This window comes from Lynx canadensis, chromosome E3, assembly GCF_007474595.2.
Source record: "Lynx canadensis isolate LIC74 chromosome E3, mLynCan4.pri.v2, whole genome shotgun sequence".
NCBI classification, from domain to species: Eukaryota; Metazoa; Chordata; class Mammalia; order Carnivora; family Felidae; genus Lynx; species Lynx canadensis.
The window spans coordinates 1,617,282-1,638,739 of record NC_044318.1 but is presented as its reverse complement, the minus strand read 5'-3'; the positions used below and the strand labels follow the sequence as shown (position 1 = coordinate 1,638,739).

General features: G+C 55.5%; 1 protein-coding gene across 3 annotated transcripts in view; it reads left to right on the top strand.

Moving 5' to 3' along the window:
• The window catches only part of IFT140 (intraflagellar transport 140), a 75,448-nt gene that overhangs the window by 21,472 nt on the left and 32,518 nt on the right, over window positions 1-21,458 (top strand). For all 3 annotated transcript variants that reach the window (XM_030301613.1, XM_030301614.1, XM_030301615.1), the window contains exons 14-19: window positions 8,210-8,337; window positions 10,863-10,980; window positions 12,831-12,961; window positions 14,296-14,464; window positions 15,739-15,870; window positions 19,525-19,724. In XM_030301613.1, coding sequence (XP_030157473.1) covers window positions 8,210-8,337; window positions 10,863-10,980; window positions 12,831-12,961; window positions 14,296-14,464; window positions 15,739-15,870; window positions 19,525-19,724 — 878 coding nt within the window. The remainder of the gene's footprint in view (window positions 1-8,209; window positions 8,338-10,862; window positions 10,981-12,830; window positions 12,962-14,295; window positions 14,465-15,738; window positions 15,871-19,524; window positions 19,725-21,458) is intronic.

The following is a 21,458-nucleotide window of genomic DNA, read 5'->3' as shown; positions in this document are numbered from 1 at the left end:
GCAACCGACCTGGCAGGTGGGGCTGAGAGCGCCCCCTGCCGGCCTCCTGACTTTTTTTTTCTAACATTTATTTTTGAGAGAGAGAGGAAGATACAGAATCTGAGGCAGGCTTCAGGCTGTGAGCTGTCAGCACAGAGCCCGATGTGGGGCTTGAACTCTCAAACCGTGAGATCACGACCTGAGCCGAAGTACGATGCTCAACTAACTGAGCCACCCAGGCGTCCCCCGACTCCATTTTCTAAACGAGGTTTCCCTTTATTCTCACATTTCCCCTTTTTGATCAAGATCTTTCTTTGAAAGCATCACTGATCAAGTCACGTTTTCCATATTTAGTGGTCCTGTTCCTCCGTGCCAGGAAGGACCTTGCCTGGTTGTCCTGTCCCACATCACAGGTCAAGTGCATAGCTTGCTGCAAACCACTTAGGGCCACGTTTCAGTAACACAGAAGGTCAGGAGGCGGAGAAAGGCAGCCTGAAGGTACACAAGCCTAAAGTTTGTACGGTTCCAGTGCCATAAGCCTTGGAGATCATCTCCTTGTTGGGTACGTCGTGTTTTAAAAGTTTGAAGAAGTGGGGCGCCTGGGTGGCGCAGTCGGTTAAGCGTCCGACTTCAGCCAGGTCACGATCTCGCGGTCCGTGAGTTCGAGCCCCGCGTCGGGCTCTGGGCTGATGGCTCGGAGCCCGGAGCCTGTTTCCGATTCTGTGTCTCCCTCTCTCTCTGCCCCTCCCCCGTTCATGCTCTGTCTCTCTCTGTCCCAAAAATAAATAAACGTTGAAAAAAAAAATTAAAAAAAAAAAAAGTTTGAAGAAGTAACAAAATACAGACCTTAAGATAACATACAAAAGAGGAAGTAACACGATAAGGCCAAATCATATGACGAGCCAGGACCAGGTGTGAAGGGAGCCGACTGAAATACTTACCAGCACTTACTCTGACGTAGGGGGAAGGGTTCTCCCTGCGGAAGCAAACTGAGGCCGTGTCTTCCTCCTGAAATCTCCCTCGACGACAGCCACGAGGGCAGCACAGCGGGCCCGCAGGGGCACCCTGAAAGAATGAGCTGTGCATCTGGGCGGATACAGTGCAAGCAGAGAAAGAAAGCAATAGATGAACTTCTTGCAAAACGGCAAAACTTCAAAGACGTCTTAAATCAGTACTGTCATCTCAAACGCGCTGTGTGGAACCAGAGGTGTTCTCACCGATACAACACGTACACTTGTAAATTCAGACACCGTGAATCTGGGTAATAGTTTCGACGAAGGAAAGACTTCTGCAAATTCTGAACCTTCTCGCTCTTCAGAAAACATTTGTGAAAATGAAAGATTCATGTGTCATTGGATCATGACGAGGCTTCAGCGAAAGGCCATAAACGAAGAGGTTTGCCCTTTCTCGAGGGTGTGGGAAATGCAGACGAAAGCGTCCCTGTCATGAAAGACAGCAGCTGCAGCGGCGAGGAGAAGGAGCACGGGCCTGGGCTGCACGTCTTGGCAAAGCGGTCTCGTCCGCCTCAGTTCCAGGAAATCTGTGCTCTCAGGTCACCGGACGGCACGCAGGGCCACTCGGGGTTCACTGCTTCGTTTAGATGCATCACATGAATCCAGAGTCTATTTCCTGTAGTTCGGCAGCACAAAGGCTGGTTACCCATGGCTGATAAGAACCTTTCCAGTGGGGAAGAAAGTCTTTCTGGAGGCTTCTTTTCTGACAGCCTCCAGGTGGCAAGGCTGATCTAAGGTCACCGTCTCCCAGGAGCGCACGGTGAAAAGATCGCTCTGTCAAAGCATGGTTCTTTTTAATGGAAGCATTTAGGCCTTTACAACATTGAAGTGCATCTCCTGTTATCAGCTGTGAGTCAGAGGTGGCAGGGGCCAAGTGCACTGACACCCTGTGACGACCTCACAGGGTGAGAGCCTAGGAGTCCCCACGGCGGGGGATCTCAGATACAGGACCAGCCACAGTGCTTTAGGCCACGATGGTTGGAGGGCCTCTACGCATTTTGCCAACTGAGTCTTAGCGGTGCCGTTAGGTGAATGTGACTCACCCACGGTGACGACGCTGCACAACCAGCCAGACAGGACAGACTCACCGCAGCGCCCGCCTGGGAAATGGGTCCCCTGGTCACTGCATAGCTGGAGAGCGGTTCCATAGGGGTAATGTTTTCTGACAGAATTTTAGCCACAGAAATGGCAGGGGCCTGTGTGTGAGGAAAACTTCGGCCCAGTGAGAAAAGATACGGACCGCGACCAAAACATACTACGTCCATGAGACGAGCATGTTTTATGAAACGAGCAGCCTTCTCCAGATTATACGTTTGACAGGCAGGGCGAGCGAGGCGGGCACTTCTCGTGGCACTTCTCTTAATACTTCTCCACGTTTGTTCATGAACCTTATCATTTTGTGAGTAAACCAGTGGTTTAATACGTGTCTGGTGGTAACAAGTGGGACTTTGGAATTTCTGGCGGGGCCGGGGTGTTACTTGGTCGAACTTTTATCAAACCGACAATTACCAATGTTTCCAACATTGTCTTTCTCTTCTGGGGCCAATCGTTGGGCATCTCTGGTCAGTTGTTCCAGATCGTCATTTGGAAGAACATCCCTTTGGAAAATGACTGAGGTCTAGCTACCGGCCTCCCTGACAGCGGCACTGTTGGTGGAAATAGCAGCCTAGTGGTTTCCTTTGGCCTCCAGGGAGCCAAGTCTTGAATGCCCTTAACGACAGTCAGAGCTGCTGGCCAAAGTGAGGCTTCTAATACATTTCAGACGTAGGAGCCATCTGAAATTTCATCCCCATTGGAGCTAAGGAAATCTTGTAGCTCCCGGAACGTCTCCAGATCCCGGGCGGCCCCGAAGGCACACCGAGTGTTGGCGTAAATGTGTGCGGTTTTACCCCGGCTGAGGTCCGAGCTCCGGGACGGGCCTGTGGCAGCCTGTTGGGCTGAAGCAGCAGGCGGTAAAGCAGCCGCCTCGATGGCTGCCACGGGAGTTGCTGTAGCAGAACTGGCACGGTGCCCGCCGCTTCCCTCCGCAAAACCATGAAAGTGCGCGTTGGTTGGACGAGTTTCCTGTCACTTGTGATGGGCAAGGTGATCTGTCCGCGTCAAGCAGTCATGAGGGGTTTCATGTGCGTCCAGGTGGAGTCCTCGTTCTGAGATCGGATGCCCAAAGCGTCGAGCCTGAGTTTGAGCAAACTGCAACCTTTCTTTGGAGACTTTGTCTCTGTTTTTTTTTTTAAGTTTATTAATTTTGAGAGAGGAGAGAGAGAGGCTGTGTGTGAGCAGGGGAGGGTCAGAGCGGGAGAATCCCAAGCAGGCTCTGTGTTGTCCGCGCAGAGCCCGACGCGGGGCTTGATTTATGATCGGCGAGATCGTGACCTGAGCTGGAATCAACAGTCGGACATTTAGCCACCTGAGCCACCCAGGCGCCCTGGAGACTTTGTGTCTTTAAGGCCAGAAGTTTTAACAGGTGAACGCTGTTTCCCACGAGGAGAAGCAGAAGCAAAGCAAATCCTCTACATGCTGTAACAGCCCAGAGTCTCCAGAAAACTGCATCCAAATCCGCTTTAAAGGTTTGCGAAAAGGAGGAAGGACACTCTGAGAAACACTGGGGCATTGCTGGCTATCCTCGTCAACTAGAATACTAAAAACGCACACATCAATTGCGGTGAAACTTTTGGTTGCAATGGATGTTGGCATAGGAGGGTTGGGAACAAGGGGGTGCCCAGGGGCAACTCATTTATTGTTTCCAGCTCAACAGACCGACACGCTCAGCCACTGGTTTTTCTCATAGGTAAAACGGGGCTGTTACAGGGTCTCGTCCAGGGGATAACAAGGCCCTGAGCCTCATAAGTCATCATAGGTCTCGTGCCTTGAAGGACATCTATATTTGAGGGTCCTGTTCCGGGGACAGGTTGTGAGGAATCTGTTTGAATCTTGATGGCACATGCAGTATGGATTCCGCCAATGTCGGTTGAGGATTTTGCTTATAAAGGGGATAGTAGCTCCTCCAATAGGGACAAGTAACCAGTGTCCCCAGACTCGGCCCCGGTGCCATCAGAGAAGGAGCTAATAAAAGACGCCAAAGGGTCTTTTACTTTGAGTACTGCTGTCAAATTGAGAGTTAATTCCCCCTTTTGGGAGAAAAAAAATTCTAGCCTGATACTTTCCTGAGAAAGCTTGACCCAACAGATGACTAGTCAGAGGAAGTAAGGAGAAAGGGTGTGTGTCTCTCACAGGACCTAGACAAAAGGAAAGGGGCTCAGGGACAGGAAACTGTTGGGCTCTATTGGAACCACCCACTATTTGAACTGTTTTGGTATTCCAGTATTCTAAGGCCGGGGCAGCTTCACAGCAGTGAGGTTGAACGGGAGTGTGGCCCCGGTGTCAGTAAGGACAGAGGGTCATTCCCAATTTGGAGAGTAGTTTGAACCAGTTAAGAGGGAACATTGGGAAGAGCCCCTGTACCTCTTTGGAGCCCCATTACTGGCAATTAGGAGGGCCTGGAAAGGCTGGCCGGAAGGCTGAAGGTGCCTGGTGTGCTTCAGCCCGTAAGTAATAACAGTCTTTTCCAGTGTCCCGGCCCTTTGCAGTAATACCAGAAAACAGGCGTATTTGGTTCTGTCTAGAGGCCTTCGTTTGCCACAGTTGAAAATTAAGAATTTTAGCAGTTTTTCTTTTAGGCGATTCATCCAGGATGCACCCTGGCTGGTTTGCCAGATAACTCCATGTGGAGTGGATGTCATTTCCCATTCCATCCTGGTTGTAACTAAGACCCGGGTTCAGTCTGTGAAATAAACAGTTAAATGCGACCCAGGTGGGCTCGACATCTAAAGACCAGAGGGGCACCTGCGTGGTGGCTCAGTAGGTTAAGCGTCCGACTCTTGACCTCGGCTCTGGCCATGATCTCATGGTTTCGTGAGTTCAAGCCCCGCATCGGGCTCTGTGCTGACCGCATGGAGTCTGCCTGGGATTCCCTCTCTTCTCTCTCTTAAAATAAATAAACACTTAAAAACATTTTTTTAAAGAAGACCAGTATTTTCTTTGAAAGCGATCTGAAGTCAATTATAATAGTTTTAAAAAAAATTTTTTAATGTTTATTTTTGACAGAGAGACAGAGCATGAGCGGGGGAGGGGCAGAGAGAGAAGGAGACACAGCATCGGAAGCAGGCTCCAGGCTCTGAGCTGTCAGCACAGAGCCCAATGTGGGGATTGAACTCATGAACTGTCAGATCACGAACTGAGTCAAAGTTGGATGCTTAACCGCCTGAGCTGCCCAGGCGCCCCTGAAGTCAATTGTGATAGTTAATGAACAGGTTCATCAGCCCTTTTTATGTTCTCTTTTTGCAAATATGAATTTTATTCCAATCAACAGGCTTGGGAAGAGCTACTGTAATTGCTTGGTGATTTCCAGTGAGTGTTCTAGCACCTTGCAAAATCACAGAGTTTAGTTTTTCTAAATCCCTTTCGGAATGTTCCCATCGGGCTAGGTTCATCCAGTATTTGGCCTGGGCTCATGCACTAAATGATAAAAATAAGAAACCAGGTTGGTAAGTTCGAATAAATGTTAAATTATTCAACAAACCTATGGCGGGGCAGGTCCCAGTCACTTTAGGAAACTGCACCTAAGGCTCACGATTCATCCTTGGGCCACGGAACATAAAAAATTCAAGGTTTATTTGGATCTTCGGAAGCCTTAACTTTAAGGAGGCAGGTGTGAATAGTTCAGGAGTGGAGGGAGACTCAGAGGAAAAGGGAAGTTTGACAAAAGGATTGGAGTGAGGCAGCAGCACTGTGTGGGAGTGGGGGCAGGTGCAGAGTGAGGAAGAGAAAGTGGCCCCAGAGCTGGGGCCCAAGCACAAGGTGGCTGTCAGCCTGGGGATAAGGACCACCGGGGGAGAGGAAATAAGAGTCCTCAGAGGCCATTTTGACTTATTTCAGTTGTTTGTCTGCCTCAGTTAATTCAGAAATGGTATTTTTGTAAAGAGGCAAACTGAGAATCCTGAAAACGTCTGCAAGTGTCAAGGCACCGATTAAGGTGGGCACCCCGTTCAGGCTTGTGTGTTTCGAGGTTGTTTTTGATTTTTTCGAGTTGGAGCTTTGTGATTTAATTTTGAGCAAAACAATTTGAGGAAGATCAAACGTTCCCCATAATGGCTTTTGAAGTTAGAAATTATTTTTCGTTAAGTCTGTCCATTTGGTTAGAAATCCCATTAGGAGGGGGCATAGTTTTTAAACGTGGGTCCAGTCAGGATCCCAGAAAGGAGGGGCATGGCATGACCTCAAGAGCATTTTGGTGCCTAGGATCCTATATCTTACGAGCTTTTTTTCTAAAAAAAAAAAAAAAAAAAAAAAAAAAAAAAAAAAAAAAAAAGACCTAAACAGTTGCAAAAAGAAGTTGGACCAAAGGCCAAACAACTCTCAAAAAGGACAAAGCCTTAAAACATCTCAAGTAAGCCCAGAGAGCTCAAAACACAGAGCAAGGCTCAAAATCCAGGAGCAAACCTACCCTCCAACCCCAAGGTGGGTGGCACACTTCGGGGAGCCCAGTGGGCTCTGTGGGCACCGGCACCTGTTTGCTCAACAGCCTGGAGTCACTGGGAGTCTTCTCCTCGTGTTGATTTTCACAGGGTGGTCAACATGCTGAGAAAGGATGAAAGGCATACTGGGAACGGGAGCGTGGCCTGCTGGGGAAGGGTGAAAGGCACACTGGGAACGGGAGCGTGGCCTGCTGGGAAAAAGGGTGAAAGGCCTGTGAAACATGGAGACGACTGACAAGCCCGCTGACGGCCTTAGGGTCCTCCAACAACAGACAGGCTGTAGCCGGGTGTGAATTTTCTAACTAAAAGGCATATGTCCCTGTGGAAACTCGTAATCAACGTGCAGTAGCTCTCGGGTTTGGAAAGCCTGGGGGCGTCTCTGCACACCGTGCTCCCCACTCTTGAGGACGTACACACGCACACCGCGGTCGTCGTTGCCTCTTTGAGACGACGCCGGCTGCCATGCACCGTCCACTTCTCTAGGGGGACTCCTTTCCGGGCCGGGAGGTGGCGCTCCACTCGCCCCCGGTGCTTTCTGCTGTTTGGTGTCGGTGAGGGCACCTCGATTTCGGGGGCCCGAGCTTCCGAAGAAGGGGCTGGTGGGGGCGGAAGCAGTGGGAGAGGAGGCAGGAGTACCGGCTGGCCTGACTAAAGGCCCTCACCCGAAGCCCGCGGGGGGTGTGAAGCCCGGAGGGATGGGGACAAGCATTCCGGCTTTAGTTTTGTTACTTTCTGCTGGAAGATGGGTTTTGTGTGTGAGCGGCGTGGTGGGGGGGGAACTGCCCGCAGTGAGGTCAGGTGGGCGGGGCCACGGTGCGGTCTGAGGACCTGGAGCCAGGCAGCTGGGAACTGAGGCCACAGCCGGGGAAGGGGCCAAGCAGTGCTTGGGGGTGGTGGCAGTTAGGTGACAGGCAGCAACGTGGGAAGCCTTGCAGGTTCCCGGAGGAACAGGGTTCCCCACCAGCGAACACTAAGTAGTCCTCGTGCACGGGGTGGCAGAAGTCAACTCGGTTCTGACACCATGCACCCAGAGACGCGCCAGGTCCCACGGGTCACGGCCTCCGTCCCGCACCCCCACCCCCACCCGTGCTCCCGCCACAGGCCACAGAGTGGAGGGTCCTCCTCGGGCTCTTGCAGCCGGTTAGAGCGGCTCCCAGAGGCCAGGGAACCACGTACTTGCGCTTAGCGGTGTGTGGAGGATGCGATAAAGGACACGAGGCAGCAGCCGGATGAAGAGACGCACAGGGCACGTCCGGGGAGGGCGCAGAGCTCCCGAGTCCTCGAGTCCTCGCCGGGCGCCACTCCCCCCACCCCTCCCTGCCCGGAGGCCTGCGATCGCAGTCCTGGGCGGTTATGGAGGCCTCGCTGGAGCCCTCTGACCCGTGGCGGGTCCTCCCGGCAGCCACCCCGCCCCTGGGCAGAGACCCAAAGTCACCTTCGTTAACGTGAGCGGAGACACCTCTGTGGCCCTTTTCACTGGAAATTCCACGGGTTTTGGCAGCCGTGAACACCACACACCCCTGAGCCTTCCCTGTGTAGTGTTAGAATCTGCTAGGTTCTGCGCGTCTTACCTGAGAGCCTGCTTAGTGCAAACACGATTACCTGTGAGTAATGTTCAGTACCAAAAGTAAGATGCTACGTGCACGCTGCTTCCCTTAATCATTCTCCTTTCCTTTTCCTCAGGGGACCGTGAAACAGCTCCTACTGTTCCCAGAGGCAGAGGGGAGCCCATGCTTCCTTGACGTCTGTGGAGATTTCCTGGTTGTGGGGACAGACTTGGCTCACTTTAAAAGCTTTGATCTTTCCCGAAGGTACGGTCTCTGTCCAAATAAAAGTATAGATGTATATCGGGAGATATTGCGGGTTCAGATTGAGGCCATTGCAATAGAGTGAATTTCTCAATAAAGCGAGTCAGATTAATTTTTTATTTTCTCGGTACATGTAAAAGATAGGTCTGTTCTCTAGTCAAGTGTGCAGTAGCATTATGTCAAAAAAAAATGTTCGTGCCTTAAATAAGAAAGCGGTTTGTTGCTAAAAACCGCCGACCGTCACCTGAACGTTCAGCACCTGTGAGCACAGGTCACCGTAACAAATATGCCAACGATGAAAAGGTTTGAGATAAGGCAAGAATTACCAGAATGGAACCTGAAGACACAAAGTGAGCAAATGATGTTGGCAAAACGGCACCGACTGACTTTTTGACCACGGGGTTGCCGCAGACCTTCCGTTTGTAAAAAACACAGTGTGTGGGACGGGCAGTAAAGTGAGGTATGTCCGCACACTTTATAAAAACTAACCAGGAGACAGTGTGGTGGGCAGAAATGGACAAGAGTCATTTCAACGTTAACGTACCGCTGAATTTTTTGAAATGCTCTGTGTCTTGGCTTTGAAAATTTGTTTTGGGCCCATTCTATTCTTGGGTTTGTGCTGCTGTCCGGTGAGCGTGGAGTGAAGGCAATATTGCTAACGCCTAAACAACACCCGTGGCAGCTAGAGCTTTGCTTTACCTTGGTGCAGTGTTTGGAAAAAAGAAGGATCTCTTTCCATTCCTTTTTTGTTGTTTTTGTTTTTGAGAGAGAGAGAGCGAGAGAGACAGCACACATTCACGTGAGCAGGGGACAGGGGCAGACAGAGAGTGAGAGTCCCAGGCAGGCTCTATGCTCAGCGCAGAGCCTGATGCAGGGCTTGATCCCACAACCCTGGGATCATGACCTGAGCAGAAATCAAGAGTCAGACCCTCAACCAGATGAGCCACCCAGGGACCCCTTGGCTTAAATTCTTAATACTTGCGTAGTGGGGGAGGGCACATATGGGACGAGGGTTGAGCAGGCAGAGCCCAGGGGAGTTTTTAGGCAGTAAAATTTTCTACGTGGTAGGGGCACCTGGGTGGTTCAGTCGGTTAAGCATCCGCCTTCGGCTCCGGTCATGATCTCACGGTCTGTGGGTTTGAGTCCCACGTCGGGCTCTGTGCCGACAGCTCAGAGCCTGGAGCCTGCTTCGGATTCTGTGTCTCCCTCTCTCTCTCACCCTCCCCCACTTCCAATCTGTCTCTCTCTCAAAAATAAACATTAAAAATGTTTTTCTGTGGTGAATACAAGGCACCACGGTTGTCAGAGCCTATAGCACTTTACAGCAGAAAATGAGTCTTAATGTGCGTCAGTTTTAAAAATCTTTCAGGGGATCACAGGATAGAGTACGGAATGTGACAGTCACCTAAGTATGGTAGAAATGTGTGAACCAGCCCTCGGAGAGGCGGTGCTGACCCCGGCCCTTCGGGTAGTGGTGGTGGTGGTGTTGATACTGGGGGCTGAGGGACCAGACACAGGACCGCACTGCCGTCCACAGAGCTCCCCGCACAGGGCACAGGGCAAGCGTCCCGCGCCGCCACTCAGCTGCACAGAGTGAAGGTGCAGGTTTTGGGAGCCGGGGCTTCAGTGTTGGGAGGAGGTGACATAAGCGAGGGGAGGAGGCCAGAATGAGCCTCGTGGCGAAGGGTTGAGCACAAGTCACGTTTAGCTTCATACGGACACAGACGTCGGGTGCGCGTCGAGACATCTCCGGATACACGTCCGGGCACCAGTGAGTCCGCGTGCGGGGCCTTGTTCTGCCAGCACGCCCAGGGCCCAGGTGCGGGTTTCCACAGTGCTCTCCAACAGGACCACGAGGCTCCTTGGAGAAATTCTAGGACGGAGGCAGGAAATGTCACAGGAGCCTGGAGTCAGACAAACTGTCCCAGCCTGGGGGGCCTAAGGACACGGGGCCTGGAAGGGATCCTGGGACACAGAGGACACCAGGGAAGCACGGAGGAAACGAGAATTAAGTGGAAACAGTCGGGAGGAGCCACCGCTGCCGACCCAGTGCCGTTTGTAACAGCGTCACGCCAGAACCCAGTAAACGGGCTAGAGACACGCGTGTTTGTACGTGGCACGTGGGACAGCAGCCCGTTCTGGCAGGACGAATGGCCAAAACGTGTCGCAGGGACACAGGCTGAGCACAGAGGAGTAGGGGGAGGGATACGTATTCACTTCTGTTCGTTAAACCTGGGAACTTTACAGACTGACCCAGACGTTGAATCAGTATGTTTATGCCTGAAAGTAATACGACGTTATTGTCGTCGTGCCTCAGTTTAGCAACTTAAACTGCTGACGCTCGCCCTGTACCCTGATCTGGGCCCTCTGCCGCGGCGCAAGACCCCCGGCGTGCGAGCAGCCACGCTTTCGAGGAGCCCCGAGTTCTTTGAAGGAAGGTTTCTGTTCTCTCAGAGAGTGGGCTCTGGCCCTGTGAGCTGCCCAGCCACAGGCCTGCGCCTCCCCTGAGCCCCCGTGTCCCCCTACAGAGAGGCCAAAGAGCACTGTGGTGACCGGAAGCTGGCCGATCTGATCCCGGGCGCAGCGGGCATGGCCTCGCTCAGGTGTAACGCCAGCGGCGGCAAGATCAGCATCCTCCTCAGCAAGGTGGGTGCGCGGCGGCAGCCGCTCCCTGGACCGCGGCCTCCTCCGGCCGTGCCCACTGTGCTCCCTTCCTGCCACGAGACCTGAGCCCCCACCTGTCCCCGGTCCCTGGTTCCTCTGAGACAGGGGGTCCCCCTGTGCAGGGTCCCCCTCTGCACCTCTTTTCTGTGCCTTTTCACCAGCCGGCTGCGTTCTCTTGGCATGAGAGGGCAGCAAGGCCCTCTGAGCCTCTGGCTTAGAGAAGGCAAGGACAGCCAGGGAGCAGAGTCTGACAGAAGGGACACGGACACGTCTGTCCTGCCCTGCAGGCAGTGAGCCTTGCTGCCCACGAGTTTGCTTGCGAATCCATTCGTTCACCACCTACTTACCGGTTGCCTTCCGGGAACCAGACACTGTGTTGGGCACCGCGGACACAAGCCGATGCTTAATTAGGAGAGTGTGGCCCCTTCCTGTGGACAAACAGACGGTCCAACTGCGGGCCATGCCGGGCGGGAGGCTTCCAGACGGGCATGTGGCAGGGGCAGGGGAGGCACAGGGAGACGCGCCCGGAGTATAAGCAGGTGGTACAGCGCGACCCGAGGGTCTGCCATCCCTGGCAGAGGGTTGAGGCTGAGGCCGGCACGGTCAGTGGGCCATCACACGGGCGCCGGCCTTGGCGCAGGGGCAAGACAGGACCGTCACGTAGCATCTTTCTACAGGTTGCTTCTCAGCGGTGGGGGGGTGTGCAGAAGTCTTCTGGGGGTTGGGGATCATCTGGGGCGGGGGGCATGGATGGGCGGGGACTGACTCCACCCCGGGCAGCCACGTGGAGGTTGAAAGGGGAACGGTGGGGCGTCTTGTCTCAGTGCTGAGTTCGAGGCTCCTCAGGGTGGCACGTGGGCCAGCGAAGACAAGCCTGAGTCTCAGAGGCTAAGTCTGGCTGGAGATGGGGGTCCTCGGGCGGCAGGAGGGCGGTGCCAGAGCCCAGGGGCACGGAAGCAGAAGCAGGGTGGGCATCCCAGGACACGGCACCATGTCCCTGCTGCTGGGGTGAATGCATGGCACGGGTGGGGACAGTGCGGTGACGCTAAGGGACAAAAACATCTCTCCTTGCACCAGGAATTCTTGTCCGCGGTGAAAGAAAACATGGCAAAGAAATAAAGTTCAGGCAGCACAAGCGAGCTTGTGGTGAAAACCAGCTGTCCCCAGCCCCGCTGGCGCTCCCCGCGGGAGGGTGCACTTTGGAAAGGAGGGGCTGGCGCAGGCAGTGGTCCACCGTTCCCCTGGGCGGGGGGCGGGGGGCGGGGTGGGGGCAGGAGGCTGGGCACCTTCAGTGTCGCTGACGCATCTCCCGGTTCGTTGTTGGTCTTTCCTCTCGCGGACAGTGTTTGTGATGAGAAACCGCTGATGCCATCGGGCTTACGGTGTTCTCTGAAGTTTTGAGGGGCTGATCTTCTTGTTTTTCTTGAGTCCTCAGGCCCCATTTAGCGTCCTGCCGCCTGGTAAGACAAAGCCTTGCACAGTCTCCCCGAGTCGTTGGCATTCGTTCCCCCACCAGCCAAGCTGCTCCCCTTCTCTCGTCTTCATTCGCCTGTGTGAGAACTGGCGCGTGGGGATCCACTCCTCCGTGTCCCTGTGGTTCATCCACCTCAGCCGGACAGCTGGTGTTGGACCTCCACAATGTTCTAGAGTTTCTCGGCCCCCTGAAATTACAAAGTACCCACCGGACAGCTGTCTCGGTGGGACAACGGTGCACCGACACCCACGTTAGGAGTGCTGGAGTGGCTGGTGGGTCGTGAACGCCACACGCTTGTTCTCAAACCCACGGGGTGCCAGCCACGTGGTTCCGTGAGCCCCGTTTTGTCTTCCCCTAGGCTGACGGCAGCCCCGATTCCAAAATCTGCTTCTATGACGTGGAAATGGACACTGTGACTCTCCTGGACCTCAAGACGGGGCAGATTGATCGGAGGGAGACGCTGTCCTTCAGCGGGCAAGAGACCAAGAAGTAAGGCTATGATTCGGCGGGACTTCAGTGTAAAGCTAGTGAAAATGATACACAGCTTCCGAGCAGGTGGTGGCTGAGTGACGCTCCAGACTTGAAGGCCCTTAGCAGGTGGTGGTGGAGGAAACAGTGAAGCCAACAGCCCTGACAGTTGGGATGGATGGGAGCCCCTGGGGTCCTGGAATTACCCAGCAGAAACGGGCTTCTGGAAGGGCAGTGGCAGCCATGGGCACAGGGTGGCCCGGATGTTGGGGGGAGTGGCGGTCACTCAGCCTTGTCTGCACCTGGGAAGGGAGCGTGTCTGTCTGGGTGGTGGTGTCTTTCTAGAAAAGTAATCACTGCTCTTCAGGGAGTTCGTATAACCTGTGTTTGAGTTCCTGCTGCTGCCAGGGACACGCTCGCCCTGCCCCACTGAGGGCTCACCTCTGACTCTGGAAAGTGACACCTGAGGGCCCAGTGTGCGGCTCAGGACCCAGGGCGCACGCTGCGGCCGGCACCCACACCGCGTGCCCGACAGCAGAGCCCGAGGCCGGCCTTGCCGGGCACGTGCTCCTTTTCTCTGTTACGGTCCCCTCCCACTCCACTGCTGAAACCCTTTTCCAGAACCTTCTTTCTCCTGGGGGCTTAAACTGGTCGCCACTGGTGGCCCTGCCCGAACAGGCCCGTCCTCACCTCTCCCCAGCCTCGCTCTGCTTTCTCGGCCCTAAATGTCCGCTGGAATCTCTTGTCATCACCTGCACCTCATTTCCAGAGATCACTCTTGTCTCGGCTGTGTGCTCGGAAACCTCACAGCTCACCCCTCCCTTAGTCGCCTCGGCTGTGACTCGTCCCATTTCCCTTGTTTGAATCATGTCTCAGACTCACGCTTTCCCTCTGCCCTCCACCTTCAAGCCACGTCCTCCCCGGCCCGGCCTGTCACTCCTCCGGTGGCAGCAGGGACGGTGCGTGGCCTCCCCGCAGACTCCCCACCGCTTCTGAGATCTGACCTTCCTTTGCCTCCAGACCCACCTTGTCTGTGGGCAGCGCACCTACCCCTCGGCACGTGTCCGCCCTACAGGACGCGAGGTCCACACCGGCCCTGGCAGGCGCCCTGTGTGGAGTCTCCAGAGCCACGGCGTCACACGCCCTCCGACGAGGCTGCCCTGGGCCTCTTTGACTGGCTCTGTTTGATGTGAGCGTGCCCCCAGCAGGCTGGCTGCAGCGTGCTGTGGGAAGGGGCCCCGGAGCAGGCAGTCTGTGGAGCGCACAGCAGCCTGCGGACGCGGACGCCGACCCTGGGCACGCGTTTCCAGAGCGCATCTCAGCCCTCGGGACTCAGGATGGGCCTTCTCTTTCAGGAGCCCCGCCTTTGCGGACGAAAGACTGAGGGATCTCGTTCCTGTGAGCCACTTCTGGGACCAGAGCGAGCCCAGGCTGTTCGTGTGCGAGGCCGTGCGGGAGGCGCCGGGGGCCCCGCTGCAGCCCGGGGACAGGAAGCCCCCCGCCGAGGACGGCCCGGACCCCACGGTACCCTGTCTGCGTCGTGGTTGTCTCTTGGTGCAGGGGTCTGGGCAGGTTCACGGTCCTGACGTGGTTTATGGGAAAGCTGGAGGGAGGTTGGTGCCCGTGGAGCAGTCTGCCTCCTCGACACGTGGCCTGCGTGGCCTCTGGGTTTGCGTGGCGGCGGGCCCCACCCTCTCTGCTCCCACTCGGGCTGTCCTGTTTTAGTTCTCCCATGACGTCGAGTGCTGCATATTACTTTCTCCCTGGGACCGAGCCTGCCACCCTAACGGTTAACAGAGCTAACCCATGGCGGGCGTGTGTCCTGGGGCTGGGTCAGCAAGGCCGGTTCCCACTGACCTCCTCGCCCTGACCCCTGACCTCCACCCTACCAGGCCCCCCCCCACCCACCCCCCCGTAGCGTCCAGGACTCTGATGCTTTCCTTACGTACGTTGTCAGAACGTCTGGAGCTCCCTGGGAGAGGCCAGCAGCCGGCTGTGCCTCCCTGTGATGACCTTGTTCCGAGAGGGGTCTGTAGCAGGTCCCAGTAAGTCGGCAAGGGCAGCCAGCCTGCTGACGCTGGCGGCCTTGTGTCCCTGCCAAAGGAAGTCCCCCCTCCCCAGGGTGGTGAGCACAGGGCCCAGGATTATCAGCGGCGGGTGTCTGTGCCCCCAGACATTCAGACGCACGGCCGATCCTTGGTTCTGAAACGCTGAGTGGTAAACAGGTGGCATCTCCATGACTGTGTGACTGGAACAGGAGACGGCCCCGGGCGGGCGGTGAGGGTGCGTGCTGATTGCCACTCTGGGGCCCTTGCCGGCACGCTGACCGGGTGCCGCGTCCGGGCTTCTCGAGGAGGGTGAGGCCCGAGAGGGCTTCGCCACCTGGACCTCCTGCTGCTCCTGTCCACGGGGGGCTGGACGGCACTGCCGCCCCGGTCCCTCCCCCCCCCCCAAGAGCGGATGAGAGAATCTTTCTGCTGCTGTCTTTGAAATGAGAGTCGAGGAGCTGAACAGAAAAACCGACACCCGAGAGTTCTTTGGTGTCGTTCACCAGCTGGGTGGGGAAAGATTTGTTTTTGCTACAAGAAAACCCGTCCCTAAGAGGGTCTAGCGGCTCTCCACGCAGGATGTGGCACATCTTCCAGAAGGGGGCTAGTGGATTATCCGCACGAGGCTGTGTGCCCACGTTCGTCCTTCTTCTCTGTGTGTCAACATCCTGGCCGTGAACGTGGGGATCAGATACACGCTGGAAGGTGACGTGGTCACACCAGAGCCGACGGCGTCTCCCTCTCCCTCAGGCTGACGTGCTGGTCCTGTCCTTCTTCGTCACCGAAGAGCATGGCTTCTTGCTCCAGGACAGCTTCTCCCGGCCTCCCGCCTACCAGACCCTTCTGGGAATTCAAGTGCCTCACTATTACTTCACGAGGAAGGTGGGAGCCCCGCGAGCGCGGGGCCGCGTTCCCGGGTCCCAGCGGGGCGGGGGGGTCTCTGGCGGCCGCGGCTCACCCCTCATTACGCACCGCGCACCACGCGCTCTAATTTGTGCCCCAAAACTCCAGCAGCTGGGAGGCCCCCGGGTCAGGAAAGTGACAAGCCTTGGCTGTGCCGTCAAGACAAGGTAGCACGGACGTGACGTGTCCGCGGTCCTCGGGTAGGGGACTAATGGTGATGCGGGCGCAGAGGTGGCCCCTGGGGACAGGCCAGCCTGTGGCTTTTCAGGAAGCGTGTCTCACTCACATGTCTGCTTGTTTATTTTCGACGGAACGGGATTGTTTTCACACACGTGCACGCTCCCAGCTAGCTTGTCTTGCAAAGAGTTGTCTGCCTCCCCTGGGGCTTGGCCTCCTTGTCGCCAGGGTCTCCGGACCCGTGAGTGTCTCACGGCTCCGCCCACAGCTTTTCTTCATTCCCTTATTTTAAACCATCTCTGCCCTCATGCCGGCATTTTTCTGGATTTCATTCTCATTTCACGTTCCTCAGGAACATTCGTCTTTCCTTTGACCTGAGGACTCAAAACATCATGAGAGTGAATTTACGGGTCCTCCTATCGAGTTTTCCTCCTAATTTCCCTGATTTGGTTTGAAGCAGGGTTCAAGAGCGAACAGTCAAGAAAGAGTTCTTGAGATGTTCTGGTACAAAGGGGTGGTTTTATTACGGCAGGGGGACAGGACCCGTGGGCAGAAAGAGCCGGACCGGGGTCATGAGAGGCAGCTGTTATCCTTGGGAGTTGGGCGGGCGGAGGATGGTAATGACAAGGAGGTTTCCAAACGGACCGTCCGTACGCTGGGGACTCCAGGATCCCGGAGGCCTGGCTGTCGTCCGGCTGAGGGGGTTTTCCCGCTAGCAAAGCATTACCGACCGTGAAGACAGTGGGGTTCCTGGGGGAACGTCTGCTCTGCCGGCCTCAAATATTTCTCCACGGGCTGCAGGTTAGAAGGAAAGTGAATCTTATCCGCATTTCCCTTGTTCTGCCCGTTATTCCCAGCGTGGACTTTGGTTTCTCCCGTTCGCGTGAGCCTTCCGTGTTCCCCTCACCATCCGGCCCCTGGACTTTGCCTTACTCGTACGTGGCCCCTTCTGCTTGCGTTCCTCTGTCCCTCTGCCCCCAGGCTTGTCGGGGAGTCTGATGGCACAGCAGCCCCGGTGTGGGAGCCGCACGCCTACGTCGCTCCGCATAGCCCCTGTCCTGGCTCAGACGGTGGCTTGAACAGTCCGTCACCACGTTGTAACGCAGGAAATAGTTTATGAACTAGATTAGCAAAAGAGGGAATCTTATTAACTTGATCTCTAAAGTGCTAGTAAGAGGAAGCTGTGAAGTATCGTGTTTCTTTAAAAGCTGCCCTTCTTCTGGATTACTGAACCGTATCCGAGGCCGTCAGCACCGCGTCCGGAGGTCCCCTGTCTGCACACTTGAGGGTGTGGATGAGAACGTGACAACCCGGGGTCCCCAGCTCAGTGCCCCCTCTCGGAACAGAGCTGAGGCTCCGAAACGAGGGCAGCGGCCATTGCCTGTGGCGGGTGAGCCACGGCACTCTTGTTTCTGTGAGAATTCCCCGGCGCAACCACAGTGGGCCCGGTTCTGATCATAATGGGGCACCGGGTCCACAGCAGACTGACCGGCTGGAAGTCTGGCCTCTGCCTCGCAGTGTGTGCACACGTTTTCTGAAAGTTCCCGCTCAGGGCCGACTCTGCAGCTTTCAGCCTCCTCCTGACGTGACCCGGCCTGCGCTCATCCACCCAGACTGGGGGCTGCCCCAGGCCCTTTGCTTATGCTCTGCTCTGTGCCTGGAAGGGCCTTGCCATCCACACCTGGGTCTGACAAATCCTACCAGTGTTTCAAGTGCCCCCCCAAGTTAGAGACTTTAGGTGAACGTCAGGGAGCAGCAAGATGGGGGGCTGCTGAGAACCGAGTGGGGGCAGGGGTCACGCAGCAGCAGCCACGGCGATGAGATCTGTTAGGGTTCCTAGACCCAATTCCGCCGTGGCGAGGGAGCCCGCCACAACACGAAGAAAGTCTCAGATACCACCTGGAGGCCTGAGAATTCAACTCCATTTTTTTCTTTTTTTATTTAACACTTACTCATTTTTGGAAGACCGAGAGCGAGTGGGGGAGGGGCAGAGAGAGAGGAAGATACAGAATCTGAAGCAGGCTCCAGGCTCTGAGCTGTCAGCACAGAGCCCAACGTGGGGCTCAAACTCACAGACCGTGAGATCATGACCTCAGCTGAAGTCAGACGCTCAACCGACCAAGCCACCCAGGCGCCCCCATTTTTTTTTTTCTTAAAAAGATTTTTTTTACAGAAGTGTAGTTAATATCCAAAGTTACACTGGCTGCAGGTGTACAACATAGTGACCTGACCCTTCTGTACACAGCTCTATGCTCAACACAGTCCAGTCGGTTCTGACACCGTGCACCCAGAGACAGCACCAGGTCCCACGGGTCACGGCCTCCGTCCCGCACCCCCACCCCACCCGTGCTCCCGCCACAGGCCACAGAGTGGAGGGTCCTCCTCGGGCTCTTGCAGCCGGTTAGAGCGGCTCCCAGAGGCCAGGGAACCACGTACTCGCGCTTAGCGGTGTGTGGAGGATGCGATAAAGGACACGAGGCAGCAGCCGGATGAAGAGACGCACAGGGCACGTCCGGGGAGGGCGCAGAGCTCCCGAGTCCTCGAGTCCTCGCCGGGCGCCACTCCCCCCACCCCTCCCTGCCCGGAGGCCTGCGATCGCAGTCCTGGGCGGTTATGGAGGCCTCGCTGGAGCCCTCTGACCCGTGGCGGGTCCTCCCGGCAGCCACCCCGCCCCTGGGCAGAGACCCGAAGTCACCTTCATTCTGAGGCCTTATCATGGGGAAATTCCAGGGGTTTTAGCAGCTGTGAGCTGTGAATCTGTGGTGAAGAAATGTATGGTCGTTTGAGTGACCGAGTACACACTTGTTATCAATGACAACGTCCCAGGAGACCAGGGACTAGCCAGGGGAGCCGGGTCCAAGGAGCGTGGGCCGTGACCACGTTTAGAGAGGCAGAGAACCGGGGCCTTCGCAGAGAGAAAAGCAGATGATGCCGGAGGCGGGGCGCGTGTGGGCCCCAGGCGAGATGGAGCAGAGCAGCACCTGGCAGGGCGGAAGGGAGCAGGGGGGGGAGGGGGAGGGCCCAGGTGCCGTCAGCACGTTGTCTCCCCAGGCCCGTCTGGGAAGCGCTGCGCAGGGTCAGTGGTTCTTCTGAAAAACATCAGTGAGGGCACACGACTAATCTGGGTTATGGCTTTGGAAAGTTCTGCCGGAAATCTTGTTGGCGTTACTTGATTCTAGGGCCCCGTGCCCGTGCGAGAGCACCTGGCTTGGCAGCGAGACCTCTCGAGGCCGTGGAGTAACCGAGGGGTCGGCATTCGTGAGCTAGAGGCTGAGGGACAGGTCCCTACGCGGGACAGCCTGTGCTTTCTGCTGCCTGAAACCGGCGCCCACAGCTTTCCCGGTGCCCGGCAGGGACGGCGGCCACCTCCGCGCACGGGCACGCGTCTCGAGCAGAGGCTCAGTGTGCGTATCCGCTTCCCCGACCCGACAGCTAACGGTGTCCTTTGTCATTCAGCCAGGAGAAGCAGACGGGGAAGACCAGGGGGACCCGGGGCGCCACCGCGTCCCCCACCTGGTGGGCAGGAGACCCCTGCGAGACTTCGTCGGACTGGAGGGCTGCGATAAGCCCACTCAGGATGCCATGCTCGACTTCAGCTTCTTTGTCACCATCGGAGACATGGATGAAGCTTTGAAATGTATCAAGCTCATCAAAAGGTGAGGACTCTGCTCGCTGAGGTATGAGGGCACGTGTGCACCTCCGGGAGCCTCTCTGTAGGCCTCTGTCCCTTCTCGAGGTTCTGAGAAGCAGTAACTCTTCTGTGACTGTGTCACAGAGGATCTCCTGGTTTGTCACCCACGGAGGCAGGTGAATTAGGCAGCACAGCAGGGCGTGGGCAAGCCCAGCTCCCCTCTGCTGGGCTCAGAGTCTCTTGGGCTGCTGTGTATTTGATTGATTTTTAAGTGTTCCGGGTACCTCCTAGTCAAAAGTTCTGCAGTCGCTAGATATTCGCAGTACCTGTTCCTCTGGGAATAATTGCTACTAAACAGGAAGGTTTCGGTAACAGACACCTGAAACAGTACAGGGAAACACAGTTAAAATCGCTCTAAATTAAAAAAAAAATTTTTTTTTAATGTTTATTTTTGAGAGAGAGCATGAGCAGGGGAGGGGCAGAGAGAGAGAGAGAGAGAGAGACAGAATATGAATCCCAAGCAGGCTCCAGACCTCGAGCTGTCAGTGCAGAGCCTGATGCGGGGCTCGGACCCATGAACCCCGAGATCATGACCTGAGCCAAAGTCAGACGTTTTACCGACTGAGCCGCCCCAGGCGCCCCATGCTCTAAAATGTTTAATCAAAGGCTGTCTCCAAGCAGCCTCGTCTCCATTCCTGAGAGAATTCAGCAACTCTTCTCAAGAGCACTTACAGGCGTTCACATCCAAAGGGCAGGAAAATTATTACGTGGTGAAAGTGAAGCGGGAACACAGAGATGAAAACTGAACCTGTCACCTAGAACAGCCCCTCGTTTGCGGTGATGGTACTTTTCAAACGAGCGCGTGACTCCCAGTCCCTTGTCTTATTTCTAAAACTGTGGCCAAACCTTGTTTCTGGAGCAGGCCGTGTCCACACTGACCTCTCTACGAGAGGGCTCTTCACTTGACAGGTGAACCAGAGTGGCTGATGGCACAGCCTAGTCTTTCTCTGGCCTCCTTTCATTTACCATAAACACAATCACAACTACGTGGTTAGCTTTAATACTTTAACGTACCTTAGCATAGTCGTATGTGTAATATTATGAAATCGTACATCTTTTTTTACGTTATTTATTTTTGAGAGAGACAGAGTCAGTGAAGGGGTGGGGGGGACAGAGAGAGAGGGAGACACAGAATTCGAAGCAGGCTCCAGGGTCTGAGCTGTGAGCGCAGAGCCCGATGTGGGGCTCGAACTCATGGACCGTGAGATCATGACCTGAGCTGAAGTTGGACGCTCAACTGGCTGAGCCCCCCCAGGCGCCCCTGAAATTGTACATCCTAACTGTTTCATTATTCTTTTAAAAATCTATTATTTTTAGCATGTGCTTGGGGGGTGCGGAAGGGTCCATTGTGGAAGGAAGCTCGGAGGGAGGAAGGTCAGACTTAAACGTTCCCATGAGTGTGCTGGGGTGGGACACAAATCTGGTTATTTCTACAGCATGTGATGAGTTTATTGTAAATGGTCAAGCTTTAGATGCTTTTCAGTCGTTCTCACTTGCGTTATGATTTTTAAAGCACGAGCCGCACCGCACTGTATGTCTCACTGAAGACAGGCTCCACACAGCTACCTCATGTTCACCAGAAGGTCGAAAGAGCGAGGCCTAACGTTTTTTAGTGGGAGGCGGCCTGGCTTGGGGGGAGGCGGCCTCATGTTGGGGGAGGCGGCCAGCGGGCCTCTGATCTGACCCTGGCTTGGTGTGC